Source organism: Limanda limanda, chromosome 4 (assembly GCF_963576545.1).
Source record: "Limanda limanda chromosome 4, fLimLim1.1, whole genome shotgun sequence".
NCBI classification, from domain to species: domain Eukaryota; kingdom Metazoa; phylum Chordata; class Actinopteri; order Pleuronectiformes; family Pleuronectidae; genus Limanda; species Limanda limanda.
This window is the reverse complement of record NC_083639.1, coordinates 28,394,829-28,410,384: the sequence shown is the minus strand read 5'-3', so window position 1 is coordinate 28,410,384 and position 15,556 is coordinate 28,394,829. Positions and strand designations below refer to the sequence as shown.

Here is a 15,556-nt window from a genome sequence, read left to right as displayed (position 1 = left end):
TGCGATAAAGCAGCAATTTTTAATCCCCTAACATAAGTAAGACAAACTGATTCCTCTGTCTTTTATTTTTTTGCATTTTTTCTTTGACCTAATTAGACAAACGCAGAGAGGATGAGAACGACAGGATTAAAGAAAAAAGGCTGAAAAGACGGAGAATAAAGAGGAGGAATTCTAGATTTTTTTAATTAGACTGAAACCTCGGGCCACTTCTTTTGGAATTTGTGTGGGGCGGCAGAAAAAGACGGAGCGAGGGAAAGTTAAAAAGAGAAGAAAATAGAGTGGCAGCGGCAGGATGGTATTTCATTAAAGTCATTACACCTCAGAAGCTGCTCTCGGCCTTTTACCTCCTCCTCTCTCCCTCTCTCCCTCTCTCTCCCTCTCTCCCTCTCTCCCTCCTTTCTTCTCCTCTCCTCCTAATACAGATCTCCTCCCCTCAAACATCCCTCCCTTCTCCTCTTGTCTCCCGTTTTATCTGTTCTTCTTCCCTCCCACCCTTCTATTCTTCTTTTATTCTAGTTTGAAGTGGAAAAAAAAACTATAAAGTTAATTTTAAGAAAGTCCTTGAAGTTACAGATGGCAACACACACACACACACACACACACACACATTCAGACACACGCACACACACACACACTGGAAAGGTCACAATCTCATCTCGTATCTCCTTCATTTGTCTCTACGAAGCCAAATTCATTCCTCCCTTCTAATCATGACTTTGCAACCGTGTGTATGTGTGTGTTTGCGTGTGTGGGTGTGTGTTTGTGTGTGTGTGTACAGTATGTGTGTGTGTGTGTGTGTGTGGGTTGGGAAGTTAACGCAGCTCATTAGGAAACTGATGGCCTTGCAGCAGACCTTGTGGCCTGCTTGCCATCGCTTTATTAATAGACGCTCTGATTAAAGGTTTTGCAATTTGCAGTTTGCGGTGTGTTTGTGTGTTTCTGTGTGTGTGTGTGTGTGCATGTGGGTGTGCCACTTGATTTGTGTCATTGTTATTGCATCTTAAATCAGTGAAGCTTTGTGAACACACACTTTCCCCCTCGTGTGTGTGTGTGTGTGAGGTGTGTAAACGACCACAGGTGAAGCTTCATTATATCTCATTTCCTGCATCTCTCTGTTTTACTGCATCACTCGTTACTCGGGGGGGGGGGGATTAGACGAGAAAACATTTTAACATTCCTCAGATCTCGCTCCGAAGCCGCCCGGCACTAAAGCCCCTCAGACCTCCCGCCATCAGATCAGTTTATATAAGATGGCCGACGTGTCGAGGAAACACAAAAGCTGTGTGGGGTAGATGTGGATTAGGATCAACTTCAGAGTTTAGATAAGTGTGTGTGTGTGTGTGTCTGTGTGTGTGTCTGTGTGTGTGTGATGAGGAACCACTGTTTCAAGTTGTACCATCATTTTGCCCCCTGATCAATAATGCATGATGTACGATAAATATAACGTAAATAGTCCTTCCTGTCTCATGTTTCAAAGTAAGAGCCTTGAAAAGCATCTTTTCAGTTCAGTAAATCACTTCGTTATCACGCTTCAATATCCAGCTTCGAAACATAGATATTGATCGTCCCATTCTTACTCTGCGTGCGATCATTTTCCAAACTACAACAATGTAAACACAACAACATTTCCCATCCTGTGTAGATTCTCAGACTTTAGCCTTGAACGTCGGCTGATGCTCACAGCGGGAGTTTCCAGATTGAGGCTCTTCCCTGAGGAAACGTTTCCACCATCGTCTCTGTGTTTTTAATCAGAATTAGCATTTTGTCGCTCTGATTCATTTACAGTGGAACAAATTAAGGCCAAATGATTTAATACAAGAAAACAGAATTTGTGTTTCTGGATAATCAGCAACAGGACAATTCAAAGTTAGTCTCATAAACTGCTGCATCTACACTCAGAATGTTTTCTCAGCATTCTGAGGAGTTTTAATATCACGCGTGCAGATGTGAAGTTTTATGGTTTGATAGAAGATGGACGCCGGCCCCCTTGTGTTCTCACCAGATTAAGATTAAGATTAAGATACATTTATTTGTCCCAAACACATGCACAAGCACACACATGCAAGGAGGGAAATTTAACCTCTGCTTTTAACCCATCTGGTGCAGGATATCTGGTGCCCGGGGAGCAGATGTTGGGGGAGTAAGGTGCCTTGCTCAGGAGCACTAGACAGGTTAGGGAGAATCCTCTTGGATTTTTGGACAGATCAATCCAGGTTCGTCTTTTTGTTGTTCCTCGAACCAGAGACCTTCTCCCATAGTCCAAGTTTCTGCCACTAGCCCACCGCCTCTCCTATAAAGAAATCGTCATCCAATTTTGTAATTTCCAGTTCTCTTTTGTTGAGCATTACATAGGCATGGATGGGGGTTGAACCCATGATCTTTGGTTTACGAGACCAACGCCTTACCACTTGGCCACCACGCCTCCTTAAGTAACACAATCGTGTGTGTGTTCCAGTGAAGGTTCAAAAGTCGGACCACCCCCACTCCTGGGACCCCTGTGTGAACTACTGTCACCCTCTAAGCTCCACCCTCTGCAACACAAGCTCCACCCTCAACAAGTCGTGGACCGCCTCCAACAATAACACCATCAACAGCCTCGACTACTGCAAATGTAAGAACACGCTTGTTATTTTTAACATGTATGTGATTTCTCCCGTTTACTTTCCCTCCCACCGGATGTTCCTCTTTGTCTTGTCTCTGTTTTAATTAGTTCCTCAGTCCCTGTCCCTTGTCCCATGCAATTAGTGATGGGAAGTTCGGATCATTTTACCGACTCGGTTCCTTGAATCACGTTCAGTAAAATGAACGAATCTTTTTTTCGAGTCATTCGTTCATTTCAAAGGGGGGGGTGGGGGAAGAAATTCCTGCATTAAAATAATGTATCATGACAGTTTGGATGATTTGAAATGGTCATTTATTATCACACTAACATTGAATTATCACGGCAAACAATTACGCTGCACTGAACTGTAAGTAAAGTACAAAAAAGTTAAAATAACGAAACCTAGAATTATTACTTATGAACGAACATCATTCACGTCTTACTAAACCTAGTCACGCGAAAGTGAACGAGGTAAACAAATCCTTTCTGTTTCCTATTCGGAGCCTAAAATGCAGGTCACGTGAAAAAGGATCCAAAGACTCGAACCCGGCAGATGAACGAATTAACGAAAAATGCATTATGGTAATATTTGGACCTGACCTGTCTCTTCCTTGCAGCCCTGGTATCGGCCAGTTTCTCCCCCGGCTCCACGACCACGTCGGGCCCGAGCAGCCAGAGCTCCAGCACCTTGCCCCGCCCCTCGGTTCCCATGAGTCCACGCAACTCGCTGCTCAAACGCCGGCAGAGGAAGAAAGAGCACAAGAGCTCCTGTGAGATGCTTTCACCTGTTTGTAGTCCAGGCAAAGTAGCCCATTTTGGAGCCAAAAATAGAAGTAATTGTAAAATAATTTTTTTCAGCATAGATAATTTCTATGAGGTGTCCAGAACAACATACTAAAAGTCTTAAGAAATCGTAGTTGAGGAAATATGTTTAATTCTCATCAATGTGCCAATAAGGCCCGGCAACAATACACCCCAAAAAGACTATTTTTTTTCCTTTACTCCAATCAAAATAAAACTTTACACAATGAAAGTAACCATGAAACGTAACATTTTTTGTATTACAAGTTTCTTTGAAAATGAATTTGAATATGCAAATGAGCTATACACTAATCGAATATGCCCCAAATACACCCAAATAGGCTTAATTTTTTCCTTTACTCCTACCACAATAAAACTTTACATAGTAAAAGTATTTATGAAAAGTAACTTTTTTTGTATTACAAGTTTCTTTTGGTTTTTGGTTTGGTTACTTTCATTGTGTAAAGTTTTATTTTGATTGGAGGTGTATTGTTGCCGGGCCTTATTGGCACATTGATGAGAATTAAACATATTTCCTCAACTAGGATTTCTTAGGACTTTTAGTTTGTTGTTCTGGACACCTCATAGAAATGATCTATGCTGAAAAAAATTATTTTACAATTAGTTGGTCGTAAAACGCTACTTTGCCTGGACTATTGTCCTTCAGCAGGAAACTGATCCAACACAACAACACAACTCACACATGTGTGTCCCTGTGTGTCCCTTCAGTGTCCCTGGCGTCCAGCTCGGTGGGCCCGGGGGGGCAGGTGGTCCACGTGGAGACCAGCGAGGTGGTCTTAATGGGCGACCCGCTCAACGGCTTCGGGGTCCAGCTGCAGGGGGGGATATTCGCCACTGAAACACTGTCTGCACCCCCGCTCATCCGATTCATCGAGCCCGACAGCTCTGCAGAGAGGTGAGGATCACACACACACACACACACACACACACACACACACACACACACACACACACGCGCACACACACACACACAAACAGCTGGTTCAGGGGCTGCATCGTTAGCTCCCATGTATATTAGCCCAAGAAGGATCCACCTGTTGCTCGGCCATCATATGATATGATGTGATATTTAATAAAACGTTCTTATTTCTTTAGAGGGACTCTTACCTTTGTTGCATTTTTACACTTTTTGTGGATAAGGTTAAATTGGTATTAATAAGGTAATGACACTCTAAAATGCAAGACAGACCCACCAGGAGTAAAAACAAACAATTATTTCACTCTCATAATATTTAGTGAAAACTTCAACCAATAAAATTCTTCGGACCGAAGGACCTTATTGGCCGACAGACCTGTCTGTTTGCTGCATGGACATGCAGGTTTTCCGTCTGCTTCTTGTGGCGCATTCGGGCCCGCGTCATCAATGTATATAACTTACCGGTGCTTCTGAATCCGAATCCATTGCTTTGGTAAACAAAAACTCACGTGCGTGCGCGGAGGCAGTAGGTTGTTAGTCTGCTTGTAAATAAAGTTTCTTCAAAAAAACACCGGGGATGGGAACGAGGGGGTGGGGCATTGGAGGAAGGCGGGATGATTTGAATGTGCTGTAATTCTCAAATGCAACAAAGGTAAGAGTCCCTTTAAGTTTGTCTTGAAAAATCTTTATTAACATTTTTTTATTAAAAATAGTGCCTTTCATTCCAAGAGAGGATAGGGGAGCCGATTTAATTACAAAAAATGGGACAGAAAATAAATCATTTGTTTGCAGTTGATGATTTCAATTATATGAAGATTAGATTTCGATGTAACAATTATAGTTATTTTAACACCACAACCCAAAAAACTGATCTTGTTTGTTCAAGATCAATACCACACGAACAAATGTTAGTTATTGTGAATATTAAACTCAAGTTAATAGAAAATAAACATGTATTCATTCTCTTTTTTTGTATCAGCACCAAAATGAATCAGGTTATTTGAACAACTCTAAAGTGCAGTTAAGCTTCATGTAGTTTAAAAAGTTGAAACAATTTGTTGAACCTGTGTGATACAGATGTTGTTGTACGACTTTTCTAGTGGCTTTGTGTGTTTTTTTTGTGAGGAGACATGTTTATGCTGCTTTAATTAGCTTTGCCTGTGTGTCTGTGTGTGTGTGTGTTTGTGTTTTTGTTTGAATGTGTGGGCTTGTGTGTTTGTGAGAGACTTGTGTGTGTGTGTTGTGCGTGGATGTTTAAACATATTGAAGCTTTTTATACACACAAGTGTGGGAGGTGATTTTACTAAATATCCCTGTGTGTGTGTGTGTTCCCAATCCGCTGTTTGTTCTTCAATGTTCCTCCACATAATTCTCAGTTGTGTTTGCATCATACGTGTGTGTCTATATATATATATGAGTGTGTGTGTGTGTGTGTGTGTGTTTACAGATGAGCGTTGTCATGGTATTAACAGCTTCTCCAAGTGCTGAGTGTGTTCCTGCACCCGAGGCCTCCCTCTCTCCATTAGTGCCCACGCTAACAACACTAATTAGCTGCTTCCCCCCCCGCCCACGTCACACACATCGATGAGAACTTTCCTCTGTGCCCGACGGGTTGAATCCAAACAATCCCCGAATTATATTTAACCTCAGCTTATCGTCTCTAAATCCATCTTTAAGTCGTGTGCAGCCGCGGCCGGCGAGCACGGCGGCTTTTATCGTTTCAGTCTGTAATTATCCTGCATTAGTGCTGCAGGAAGTTCCTCTGCAAATATGATCTTTTATAGTTTACACAGTTTATTATTCACGACTGGTGTTGAATAGAAAATGTGCAAAGTAGAGACTGAACTCTTCTGTTGAATTTGGCTTTACGGGTAGTTATGTTTTGTATTTGTTGGAGAATTCACTGATTTGAGGTTGAGTGAATATGGATGAATAAAGTTCCACCTACAGAGATATAAGAAAAGCTCAATTTAGTTCCTGTATTTGTCCGGTAATGAATTGTTGTAGAGAGATGAGACTAAGGACACGTTCACACCTTGTTTTGTTCAGACTTTTCAGTTTAGTCGGAAAGTAAATATCAGGAAAGTTTCCTCAGATCACTTCCAGAACAACACTCCAAAGTTCAGTCCTACCAGAAGAAACGTTCTGGGTCCGGATCAAACTGAACCGTTATTTGGTTTGTTTGCAAAGTGTAAACTTTTTGGAATAGTTTGGACTTTTGGACCAATCACAGGAAGTTGAGAAGGCATTAAATAATAGAAGAAGAAGATGAAGAAGAAAAGGAAGCACCTGCAGGTTTGGTTTAAGTCTTAACCTGCGTCAATGTATGTAAACCACAAGAATATTCGACTAACTTTTTACTGGTAATATTACTACAAATATTACAGTTAAAACGAAATAAAAAAATTTAACTGATTCTTTAATTTCCTCCATTCAAAAAGGAAACAACATTTTTTATTAATGCACTTTAATAAAAAACTATTTGTACCTACAGAGGCCAAATTGCCGACAAACAAATGTCAGACGCACGCTGCCTGTAAACCAATCAGTGTCAGGTATGAATACGTAGGTGAGGACGACAGGACGTACGTGTGTCAAACAAAATCCTTTTGTCCCTAAATTACAAAGTGAACCCAGAACTAATCAGATCAAATGAAACTATGGAACAAACAAATGAAGCTGGATTCAAACTTTGAGCCGAGAAACGTCCTCAAACAGAACCGAGTGAGTAAAGATGGTTTAAATTCACCAGTATTAAGTAAAATGCCTTTTCAACATCATCCTCTATTTTTATCATTAGCCTGCGAGCAACACACTTAATATTTTATGACTGACAATATGAAGTGTAATCGAAATAGGAGGTCAAATATCAATACGTCTAAGTCCCTACAGCACGAGGACAGAACCAGAGCAGCGAGCAGCTCATAACCAAACAGCTGAGGGACGAAGGAGATTTCCTGAAACAAGTGACGCCCGACGTTTCTCTTTTACTGCCGAGTTTACAAGAAGACATTAGCGTTTAGCACCAGCTGCAGAAGACGCTTCACAAAGTTTACTGTGTGTTTCCCTCGGTGAGGTTCGACTGGAGCAGCTGATTTCATATCCGGCTGCTAATATTATTGTCATCACATGTTTTTATCCCTTTTCTCTAATTATTCACAGCTGTTATAACCTTCAACATCTGCTTTACTTCTTTTTTTCATCGTCAGCATTTGACAATTTGTTTTGTGGTATTTTCGGCTCATCAGTTATCCGTGAAGCTCTTTGATCTGCACAGACCTTAAGAGTCAGACCTGAGTCTTTCTGGTCAATACTTTATATGTGAGTCACAAACATCTCTGAAACACCGAGGTGGGGAAACATGACCTGCAATGAAACCACTGCCTTATTATACAGATGTCTGTATATGTTCCATATTGAAATGTAGGATCAATGAAAACTAAGAAACATGTCAGTAAACACCTGAGATCCATCAACATTATGAAGATGTGTTCTGGTTATTATGATTGTTATTATTATTATAAGTAGTAGAAGTAGTATTATAAGGGTTTGAGGGATCTAATCAGTCAGATTGAAATCAATAGAATAACAGGAAGGACAAAGACAGAATAATTATTGTGCAGATGCAGATAAAATTCTGCAGATCCAGGACGTTTTATCACTTTCTGAAACTCCGTGTTATGACAAACCACGAGAACCAGACCTGTGTGTTGTAATGGAAACGAATGTTTGGCCTTGGTGAAGAAATGGACTCTGTGTTCAGACCCAACAAATCAACAAATGGACACTGAGAAGCTCAAAAACATGTTTTTTTAAAGGTAATGTTGATCAGAGGACGTCAGCTGCAGAGAGCGTCCTTCATGTCTAACCCAGGAGGAATACGTGTCTGCAGGGAGTGAAGAACGTGGCCAAGTGTCTCCCAGACGCCTCCGGGATGTGATGAGGGATCAAATCTTCCATTTGAGTTCATTCAGACCTGAACTAAGTGCTGAACACGTGTGATTGGATCCATCCCCACGGATGTTAACACCAGGTCTCAGAGGGAAATGTCTCAGTTCTGTTGTAATGAGTCTTCATTTGGTTCGTAAAGCAGCTGAGAGGTTGTCGGTTTGATTTCTGAAACCAGTGGTGTAGAAATCAAAGTGCTGCACAGGCCGGTATCTGAAAAACAGGAACAGGAAAACCTCCCTCATAAAATACCTTGATTTCTTACCAGGTAAAAAGGTATTTACATGATTCATGACTTTAACAAGCGGCGCTAATGTGTTTTACGCTCCTCGCTCCTGCACTGATGTACGAGGCGAGGATCCGGAGGGCGGGGGGGTGTTTCCAAACGGTGGATGTTTTGAGAAGAGAAATCTTCAAAATCCCAAATACAGCAGTGGATATGAGACAGTGGAGATGTGTGGCACAGCAGGGGGGTCTGACACGCCCCCTGGTGGGAGCTGTCTGGAAACAAGAGGCATCCCGGGTTCGCTGATATGACAATTAGTACGTCTCCATTTTGTATTTCTTTTGTAGATCGTGTGTGAACCGACACAAACAGTGACAGGAGCGGCTGTCGGTGGGTTGATTCCTCCCAGTTATTCAGACTGAAACAACGAGAGGCTGTTTTCCTCTCGTACCCATCTCAGAGTTTTACTAAACCTATACTTTTCCACATGTCTTTTTCTGCTGGAGGGATCCCTGCAGGGATATCAGCTCAAATATAATCACAAGAAAGCCAGAGAATTAAATCTAACACAACAGAACCCAACACACGCTGCAGGAGACTTTTCCACGTGTACGAGTTTCACCTCCACAGACCGAGGTCCAGGACGCTGAGCTGCTGTCAGACAGGCTCTGAACTCCAGATCCTCTCCTGTAATGATCCACCTCACCGGAGTGTGTCTGACTCGGTTGCTTCAGACGTTCTCCAGCAGCGAGAGTGTCGATGGGATTTCTTACACCTTATTAGGGTTGCAAAATTCCGGGAATATTCAAAGTTGGAAACTTTCCATGGGAATTAACAGGAATTAACGGGAATAAACGGGAATATACGGGAATTAACTGAATAAACTGGAAATGTTGTGGGTAATTTATACTAACTGTATTTACCTTGTCATATTCAGACATAAATATAAACATTTTGTTTTGTCATAGGCTGATTTGAGCCCTGAGGAAACTTTGGGCCCTTGACTATATGCTTCTGCGTCGTTGTGTCATTCTTAACATAGGTCTTTGCACAGTATTTGCAAATGTACACAGCCTTTCCTTCTACATTGGATGGGGTGAAATGTCTCCACACGAGAGAGTGCACGTGGCATTGTTCTGTAGAATAAGATGAGAAAAAAGTTTGTAAAAATACACTAATGCAATGCCAGAGATATAAATAGTTAGCCAAACAATTGGAACCGCTGTAAACATATTTTACAATTGATGGATAAATGTATGGAAATAGGCTAGATGAACAGATGAACAATTCTCAATCTGCATGCTAATATATTTTCCCCGCGTAATTTGTTTTTTTTCAAAATTCCCAAAATTCCCGAGCTAAACTTCCCATGGAAAGTTTCCGGAAAGTTTCCGGAAATTTACCGGAAACTTTCCGCCCCTTTGCAACCCTAGACCTGATGGAGGCAGAAGTGAAGAAAAAGCAGAAAGAGCACAAATATCTCAGGATGAAGAAGAGGAGGCACACACGTAGAAAACACACAGAGTTGGAAAGAAGACGAATTTGAAAGCTTTTGGTGATAAGAACTGACCCGAGTGAATATATCTGTGCCACGTTTAATCACCAATAATTTATCGTTAAATATAAAACTGAGAAAACTCATTGTATGATTTATTTAGTAGACGGCAGATATAAGAACTCAGAAAGATATGAAATGATGTGAAAACGGTCAAACTCATGTAGAACATTGAGGCTGATCCTGTCAAACCTTATTGGATCTGCTGGGACATAAAGTAAAGTTACAGCGTCCAGTCTGTCTGACATCACCATGGTTACTCTTGCTGTAGGTGTGGCCTGCTCCAGGTGGGAGACCGCCTCCTGTCAATCAACGGGATCCCCACGGAGGACGGAACCCTGGAGGAAGCCAATCAGCTTCTCCGAGACGCGGCTCTGACCAACAAGGTGTCGCTGGAGATCGAGTTCGACGTAGCAGGTCTGTGAAAAAAACTATTTCTTAACTTTCATAGTTACTTTTATTCTCTTTGTCGTGATGTGTAACTTTATTAAAGCTCATATTATATCATATTATACATTATCTCAAGGCACTTTACATAGAAGGTCAGGACCCTTAAAATATGTCATATACCTCAGTCAAACAGGACTAGCGTTTAATATTGTAATAATGATATTTCATTATAATTCATAATCACCATGACATTATAATATGATGAATGATGAGCACATTTAGATAAGCTGTTTGTGTGGGTTCCAAAAGCATCACTACACTATGTGACATCATTTTTCTGACTTCACAGTGATGTCATTCCTACCGTATAGTAACTTACATCTATATAAGTTAATAGTCAAATATGTTTACGTGTGTTTTGAGTTATTTTGTTCACACACAGAGTAGCAACAGGAATCAGGCCCATATTAGGAGTAGGGTTGCAAAATTCCGGGAATATTCAAAGTTGGAAACTTTCCATGGGAATTAACGGGAATATACGGGAATTAACGGGAATTAACGGGAATAAACGGGAATATACGGGAATTAACGGGAATAAACTGGAATAAACTGGAAATGTTGTGTGTAATTTATACTAACTGTATTTACCTTTTCATATACAGACATAAATATAAACATTTAGTTTTGTCATAGGCTGATTCGAGCCCTGAGGAAACTTTGGGCACTTGACTATATGCTTCTGCATCGTTGTGTCATTCTTAACATAGGTCTTTGCACAGTATTTGCAAATGTACACAGCCTTTCCTTCTACATTGGATGGGGTGAAATGTCTCCACACATGAGATAGTGCACGTGGCATTGTTCTGTAGAATAAGATGAGAAAAAAGTTTGTAAAAAAACACTAATGCAATGCTAGAGATATAAATAATTGGCCAAACAATTGGAATCGTCTGTAAACATATTTTACAATTGATGGATAAATGAATGCAAATAGGCTAGATGAACAGATGAACAATCCTCAATCAGCATGTTAATATATTTTCCCAGTAATATCATGGAAACGTACCTGACTAGTCCTTCACTCTACAGCAGGTCTCTGCTGTAGAGTGAAGGATGCTGGGAGTTATCTGTGCATGTGATGGAAGAATGCACAGTGGAGGGTTGAAACTCAACGTTCCATACATCTTTAAAAGTAGAGTTTTGAATGATGTTTTTATTGCTCAGCCTTTAATTTGCGTATTTTTTTTTGTTTTTCAAAATTCCCGAGCTAAACTTCCCATGGAAAGTTTCCGGAAAGTTTCCGGAAATTTACCGGAAACTTGCCACCCCTTTGCAACCCTAATTAGGAGCATTGCTCATCCATCAGGTTTTAAAACATCCTGAGTTCAGAGCCATATGTCTCTGTCTCCGGTGTCCATCCAGTAAACTGGGTCTGAAGCCTCATGCAGATGAAGGTTGAGTCAGTCCTGGATTCAGAAAGTTGACGTAGAGTTAAAGGGATTTAACTCTAGGGGGTCGAGTGGGGGTTCCCCAACATGAAGGTTGCCGGTTCAATCCCCACTCTTCCCCATCTGCATGCCAAAGTGTCCTTGGCAAGATACTGAACCCCTAAATGGCCCCATATAAATGTTGAGTGTACCAAAAATGTAAGTCGCTGTGGATAAAAACGTCAGCTAAATAACATGTAACGTAATATAATTTTAAAGAGCTATAAGAAGGAGACGTCTGGTTCTTCTCATCACTTTCACTTTGTTTTTAACTGTTGGACGATGATTGTGAAAGACGAGTTGACAGGATCTGCAGCAACAAATCACGTTTTCTTCCATTTAATTGACGCTGTCTTTCATAATGTTGCATCAGCTAATTAGCTGATATATCGCCGGCAACAAGTGGTGACGACATCAGAAGCATTTGTCCCATAAGCAGAGAGAGAATGAGCCCAAAGGTCGGAGCAGCCAGGCGAAGGTTCTCACTCCTGAAAGACTTCAAATCCGTCTGATGGGAGTTCTCTCGTTTTCAGCTGTGAGCAACAACACTGCTGTTGAATCCCTCTGATGTGCAGTGAAGTCTCCGGCTGATGTGGAAGTAGAGAAGGTTTCTATGAGTGTGTGTAATTTGGTGCAGCTTGATGGAATTGAAGGGAGTTTGCTGTCTGAGTTCTGTTCTATTTGATATTGTCTCTCTCTCTCACTCGGCTCTGTTAGAAATACATAATCCTGATGATGTTTGCAGAGCTGCAAGGATCGTCTGTGTGAGTTAGAAAGAATCTGAGGATCTCAAAGTCGCCCTCGGAGAAAATTCGCTAGAAGAGTCGGAATTACAACTGTTAAACGGGATGAAAAGAATGATTTGTTAATTGTTTTTTGTATTAATAACTTGTTTAACGTGTGTGTGTGTGTGTGTGTTCCAGAGTCTGTGGTGCCCAGCAGCGGCACCTTCCACGTCAAGCTGCCGAAGAAGAGAGGCGTGGAGCTGGGGCTCACCATCAGTGGTAGCAACGCACACATACAGACACACAAACCCAATATTGTCATCTTCATTTTGTTTTGAAGAGCTGCCGGCAGAATGTTTAAATGTCAGAGACCACCCTGCAAACACACACACACACAAGCAGACACACACACACACACACACAAACACACACACACGAGCAGACACTGGTGTTTTCCAGGGTAGCTGCTGCTCCAGGGCCTATAAACATCAACAGTGTTTATTAAAATGGCACAGAAACCAGGGGAGGCTCTCACAGTCTGTTTCTCCTGCTGGTGACACTGATCTCAAGACTCTGGTCTCACACCAGGAGAACAACAGAGAGCAGATTGAACCCTGTGCACTTTTCTCTGTGATCCTCTGATTCTGGGACATAACAAACTAGAGGAAAGAAACAGTGAGAAAAGCATCGTATATTTCTCCTTTGGAGGAATTCCCCCGATGAGTGTGTTGCACAGATCACTGAACACAACCTCATCAATCTGCTGTGGGATGGATTGGAAGCTGCTGGTTTTCGGGTCCTGGTGCGATCACCCATCATCAGCTCTGGACACCACTAATGCATTTCTGGATAAATGGGAGAAGGAGCCTCCTCTCTTTCTTTGTGTGTTGCGTGTGTGTGTGTGTGTGTGTGTGGTGGAGCAGCACATTAATGCTTAAGTACGGTGCATGTAACATTTTAAAAGAAAAAGTTAAAGACAACAATCTGTCTCATTTTAAACTTGGAGCATCTTCGGTGCAGTGAGTCCTCTTCCAGTGAGGAACTGTGATTATTGATACATTTCATATTTCATGTCCACGTGGGCGATAACACACTCGTTCTTCAGTGGTAATGACCTACATTCACTGTTTAATTATTGTGAGTCAGGGACGTGTGTGTGTGTGTGTCTGTGTGTGTGTTTGTGTGACGCAGTGGGCTGAGATTAACTGAATTATTTTAGGTGGCATTAAATCTGAACCTGGCACATCTTAAAATATTTGGATTAGAGACATAAATACGCCAGTAAGTGGTTTATTAGGCAGATTTACAGAAGATGTTATGGCACAAAAAACTGTCTGAGAGAATGTGAGGATTTAACTCGGCCTAGTTTCTCTAGAACTCTGTAAACTCCATCTTTCACCTCCTCAGTGTTGTTTCTTAAATGGTCATTGGTCCATAAAACATCAGTGTTTTATTGATAATTTCTGATAAAAATGAAAAACCAACATTGGTGGACACAGACTTATCAAAACCAGAACGGTGCACTGGCGCCATCTGCTGGAGGAAAGTGTTCACAGCTGATTCCACACAGACGTCATCAGCCATCTTGGACAGTTCCTCTTCTATTAAGTGTTAAACAGAGATTTAACCGCTATTTGCTTTTTTAATTTAACTGTTTTAATTATAATTTCATTGCTAGAGCGGGACGTCCGCTAACCAGAAGGTCGGTGGTTCGATCCCGGGATTCTCCATTTCGAGTCCAAATTGCGCTTATTTCAAAACTGATAAAAGTTTATGATAGTGTACATTTTACATTCTACATTATTATTATTATAATTACTGATGTAATTTTTAAACTTTATTGAGCATTGAATTGTTTTCAAACACACGGACAATAATAGAAACTTAAGGCATCACAACAAAAGTATGTACATAAAATACAGTGGTAAAATGAGTGATGTTAAATCTTGATTACAGATGTTATTTCTCATTCACGATGTTTGTTACAGTAACAAACGTCTTTCATGATCGTCTTCATTAGCAGTTATATTAACATTTGTATTCAACATTATGTTTTATTGTCTCTTCTGCTTCTTTGATGTCGTCTCCCTCTGCAGCCAGTAAGAAGCCAGGAGAGCCGCTCATCATCTCTGACATCAAGAAGGGAAGCATGGCCCACAGGTATCAGAGTTCTTCTATTCCTCTTCTCTTCCTCTTCTCTTCTCTTCTCTTCTCTTCTCTTCTCTTCTCTTCTCTTCTCTTCTCTTCTCTTCTCTTCTCTTCTCTTCTCTTCTCTTCTCTTCTCTCCTCTTCTCTTCTCTCCCCTATATTCAATTCTATTTCTCTGTCAATCAAACATGTTTTTCTTTTTACTTTACAATCAATAATAGGTCATGAGTTTTTTTTTTTTTTCGTGATTCACTTTTGAACTAGGTTTTTTAAACTGAATATATCTTTATTGATATATTACATGTATATAGTTAGTAGTTTTAGTAGTAGTAGTATTTTATAATTTCTCACGTGCTGTCACACACAAATCTGATTTCCTCTGTTTCTCCTCCTCTCCTCCTTCTCCTCCCTCTCCTCCTCCTCCTCCTCCTCCCTCTCCTCCTCCTCCTCCCTCTCCTCCTCCTCCTCCCTCTCCTCCTCCCTCTCCTCCTCCTCCTCCCTCTCCTCCTCCTCTCCTCCTCCTCCTCTCTCTCCTCCTCCACCCTCTCCTCCTCCTCTCCTCCTCCTCTCCTCCTCCTCCTCCTCCTCCTCCTCCTCTCCTCCTCCTTCCTCCTCTTCCCTCTCCTCCTCCTCCCTCTCCTCCTCCTCCTCCCTCTCCTCCTCCTCTCCTCCTCCCTCTCCTCCTCCTCCTCCTCCTCCTCCTCCTCCTCCTCCTCCTCCTCCTCCTCCTCCTCCTC

At 41.5% G+C, this 15,556-nt stretch overlaps 1 protein-coding gene and 1 non-coding gene across 2 annotated transcripts in view; one reads left to right on the top strand and one right to left on the bottom strand.

The window, feature by feature from the left end:
• grip2b (glutamate receptor interacting protein 2b) overlaps window positions 1-15,556 on the top strand; it is a 170,675-nt gene that overhangs the window by 143,113 nt on the left and 12,006 nt on the right. Inside the window, exons 10-15 of the mRNA XM_061070247.1 lie at window positions 2,456-2,611; window positions 3,220-3,372; window positions 4,133-4,319; window positions 10,341-10,486; window positions 12,870-12,950; window positions 14,768-14,909. Coding sequence (XP_060926230.1) covers window positions 2,456-2,611; window positions 3,220-3,372; window positions 4,133-4,319; window positions 10,341-10,486; window positions 12,870-12,950; window positions 14,768-14,909 — 865 coding nt within the window. The remainder of the gene's footprint in view (window positions 1-2,455; window positions 2,612-3,219; window positions 3,373-4,132; window positions 4,320-10,340; window positions 10,487-12,869; window positions 12,951-14,767; window positions 14,910-15,556) is intronic.
• trnat-cgu (transfer RNA threonine (anticodon CGU)) lies at window positions 2,351-2,422 on the bottom strand. The gene has a single exon. It is a non-coding gene; the product is annotated as a tRNA-Thr (tRNA).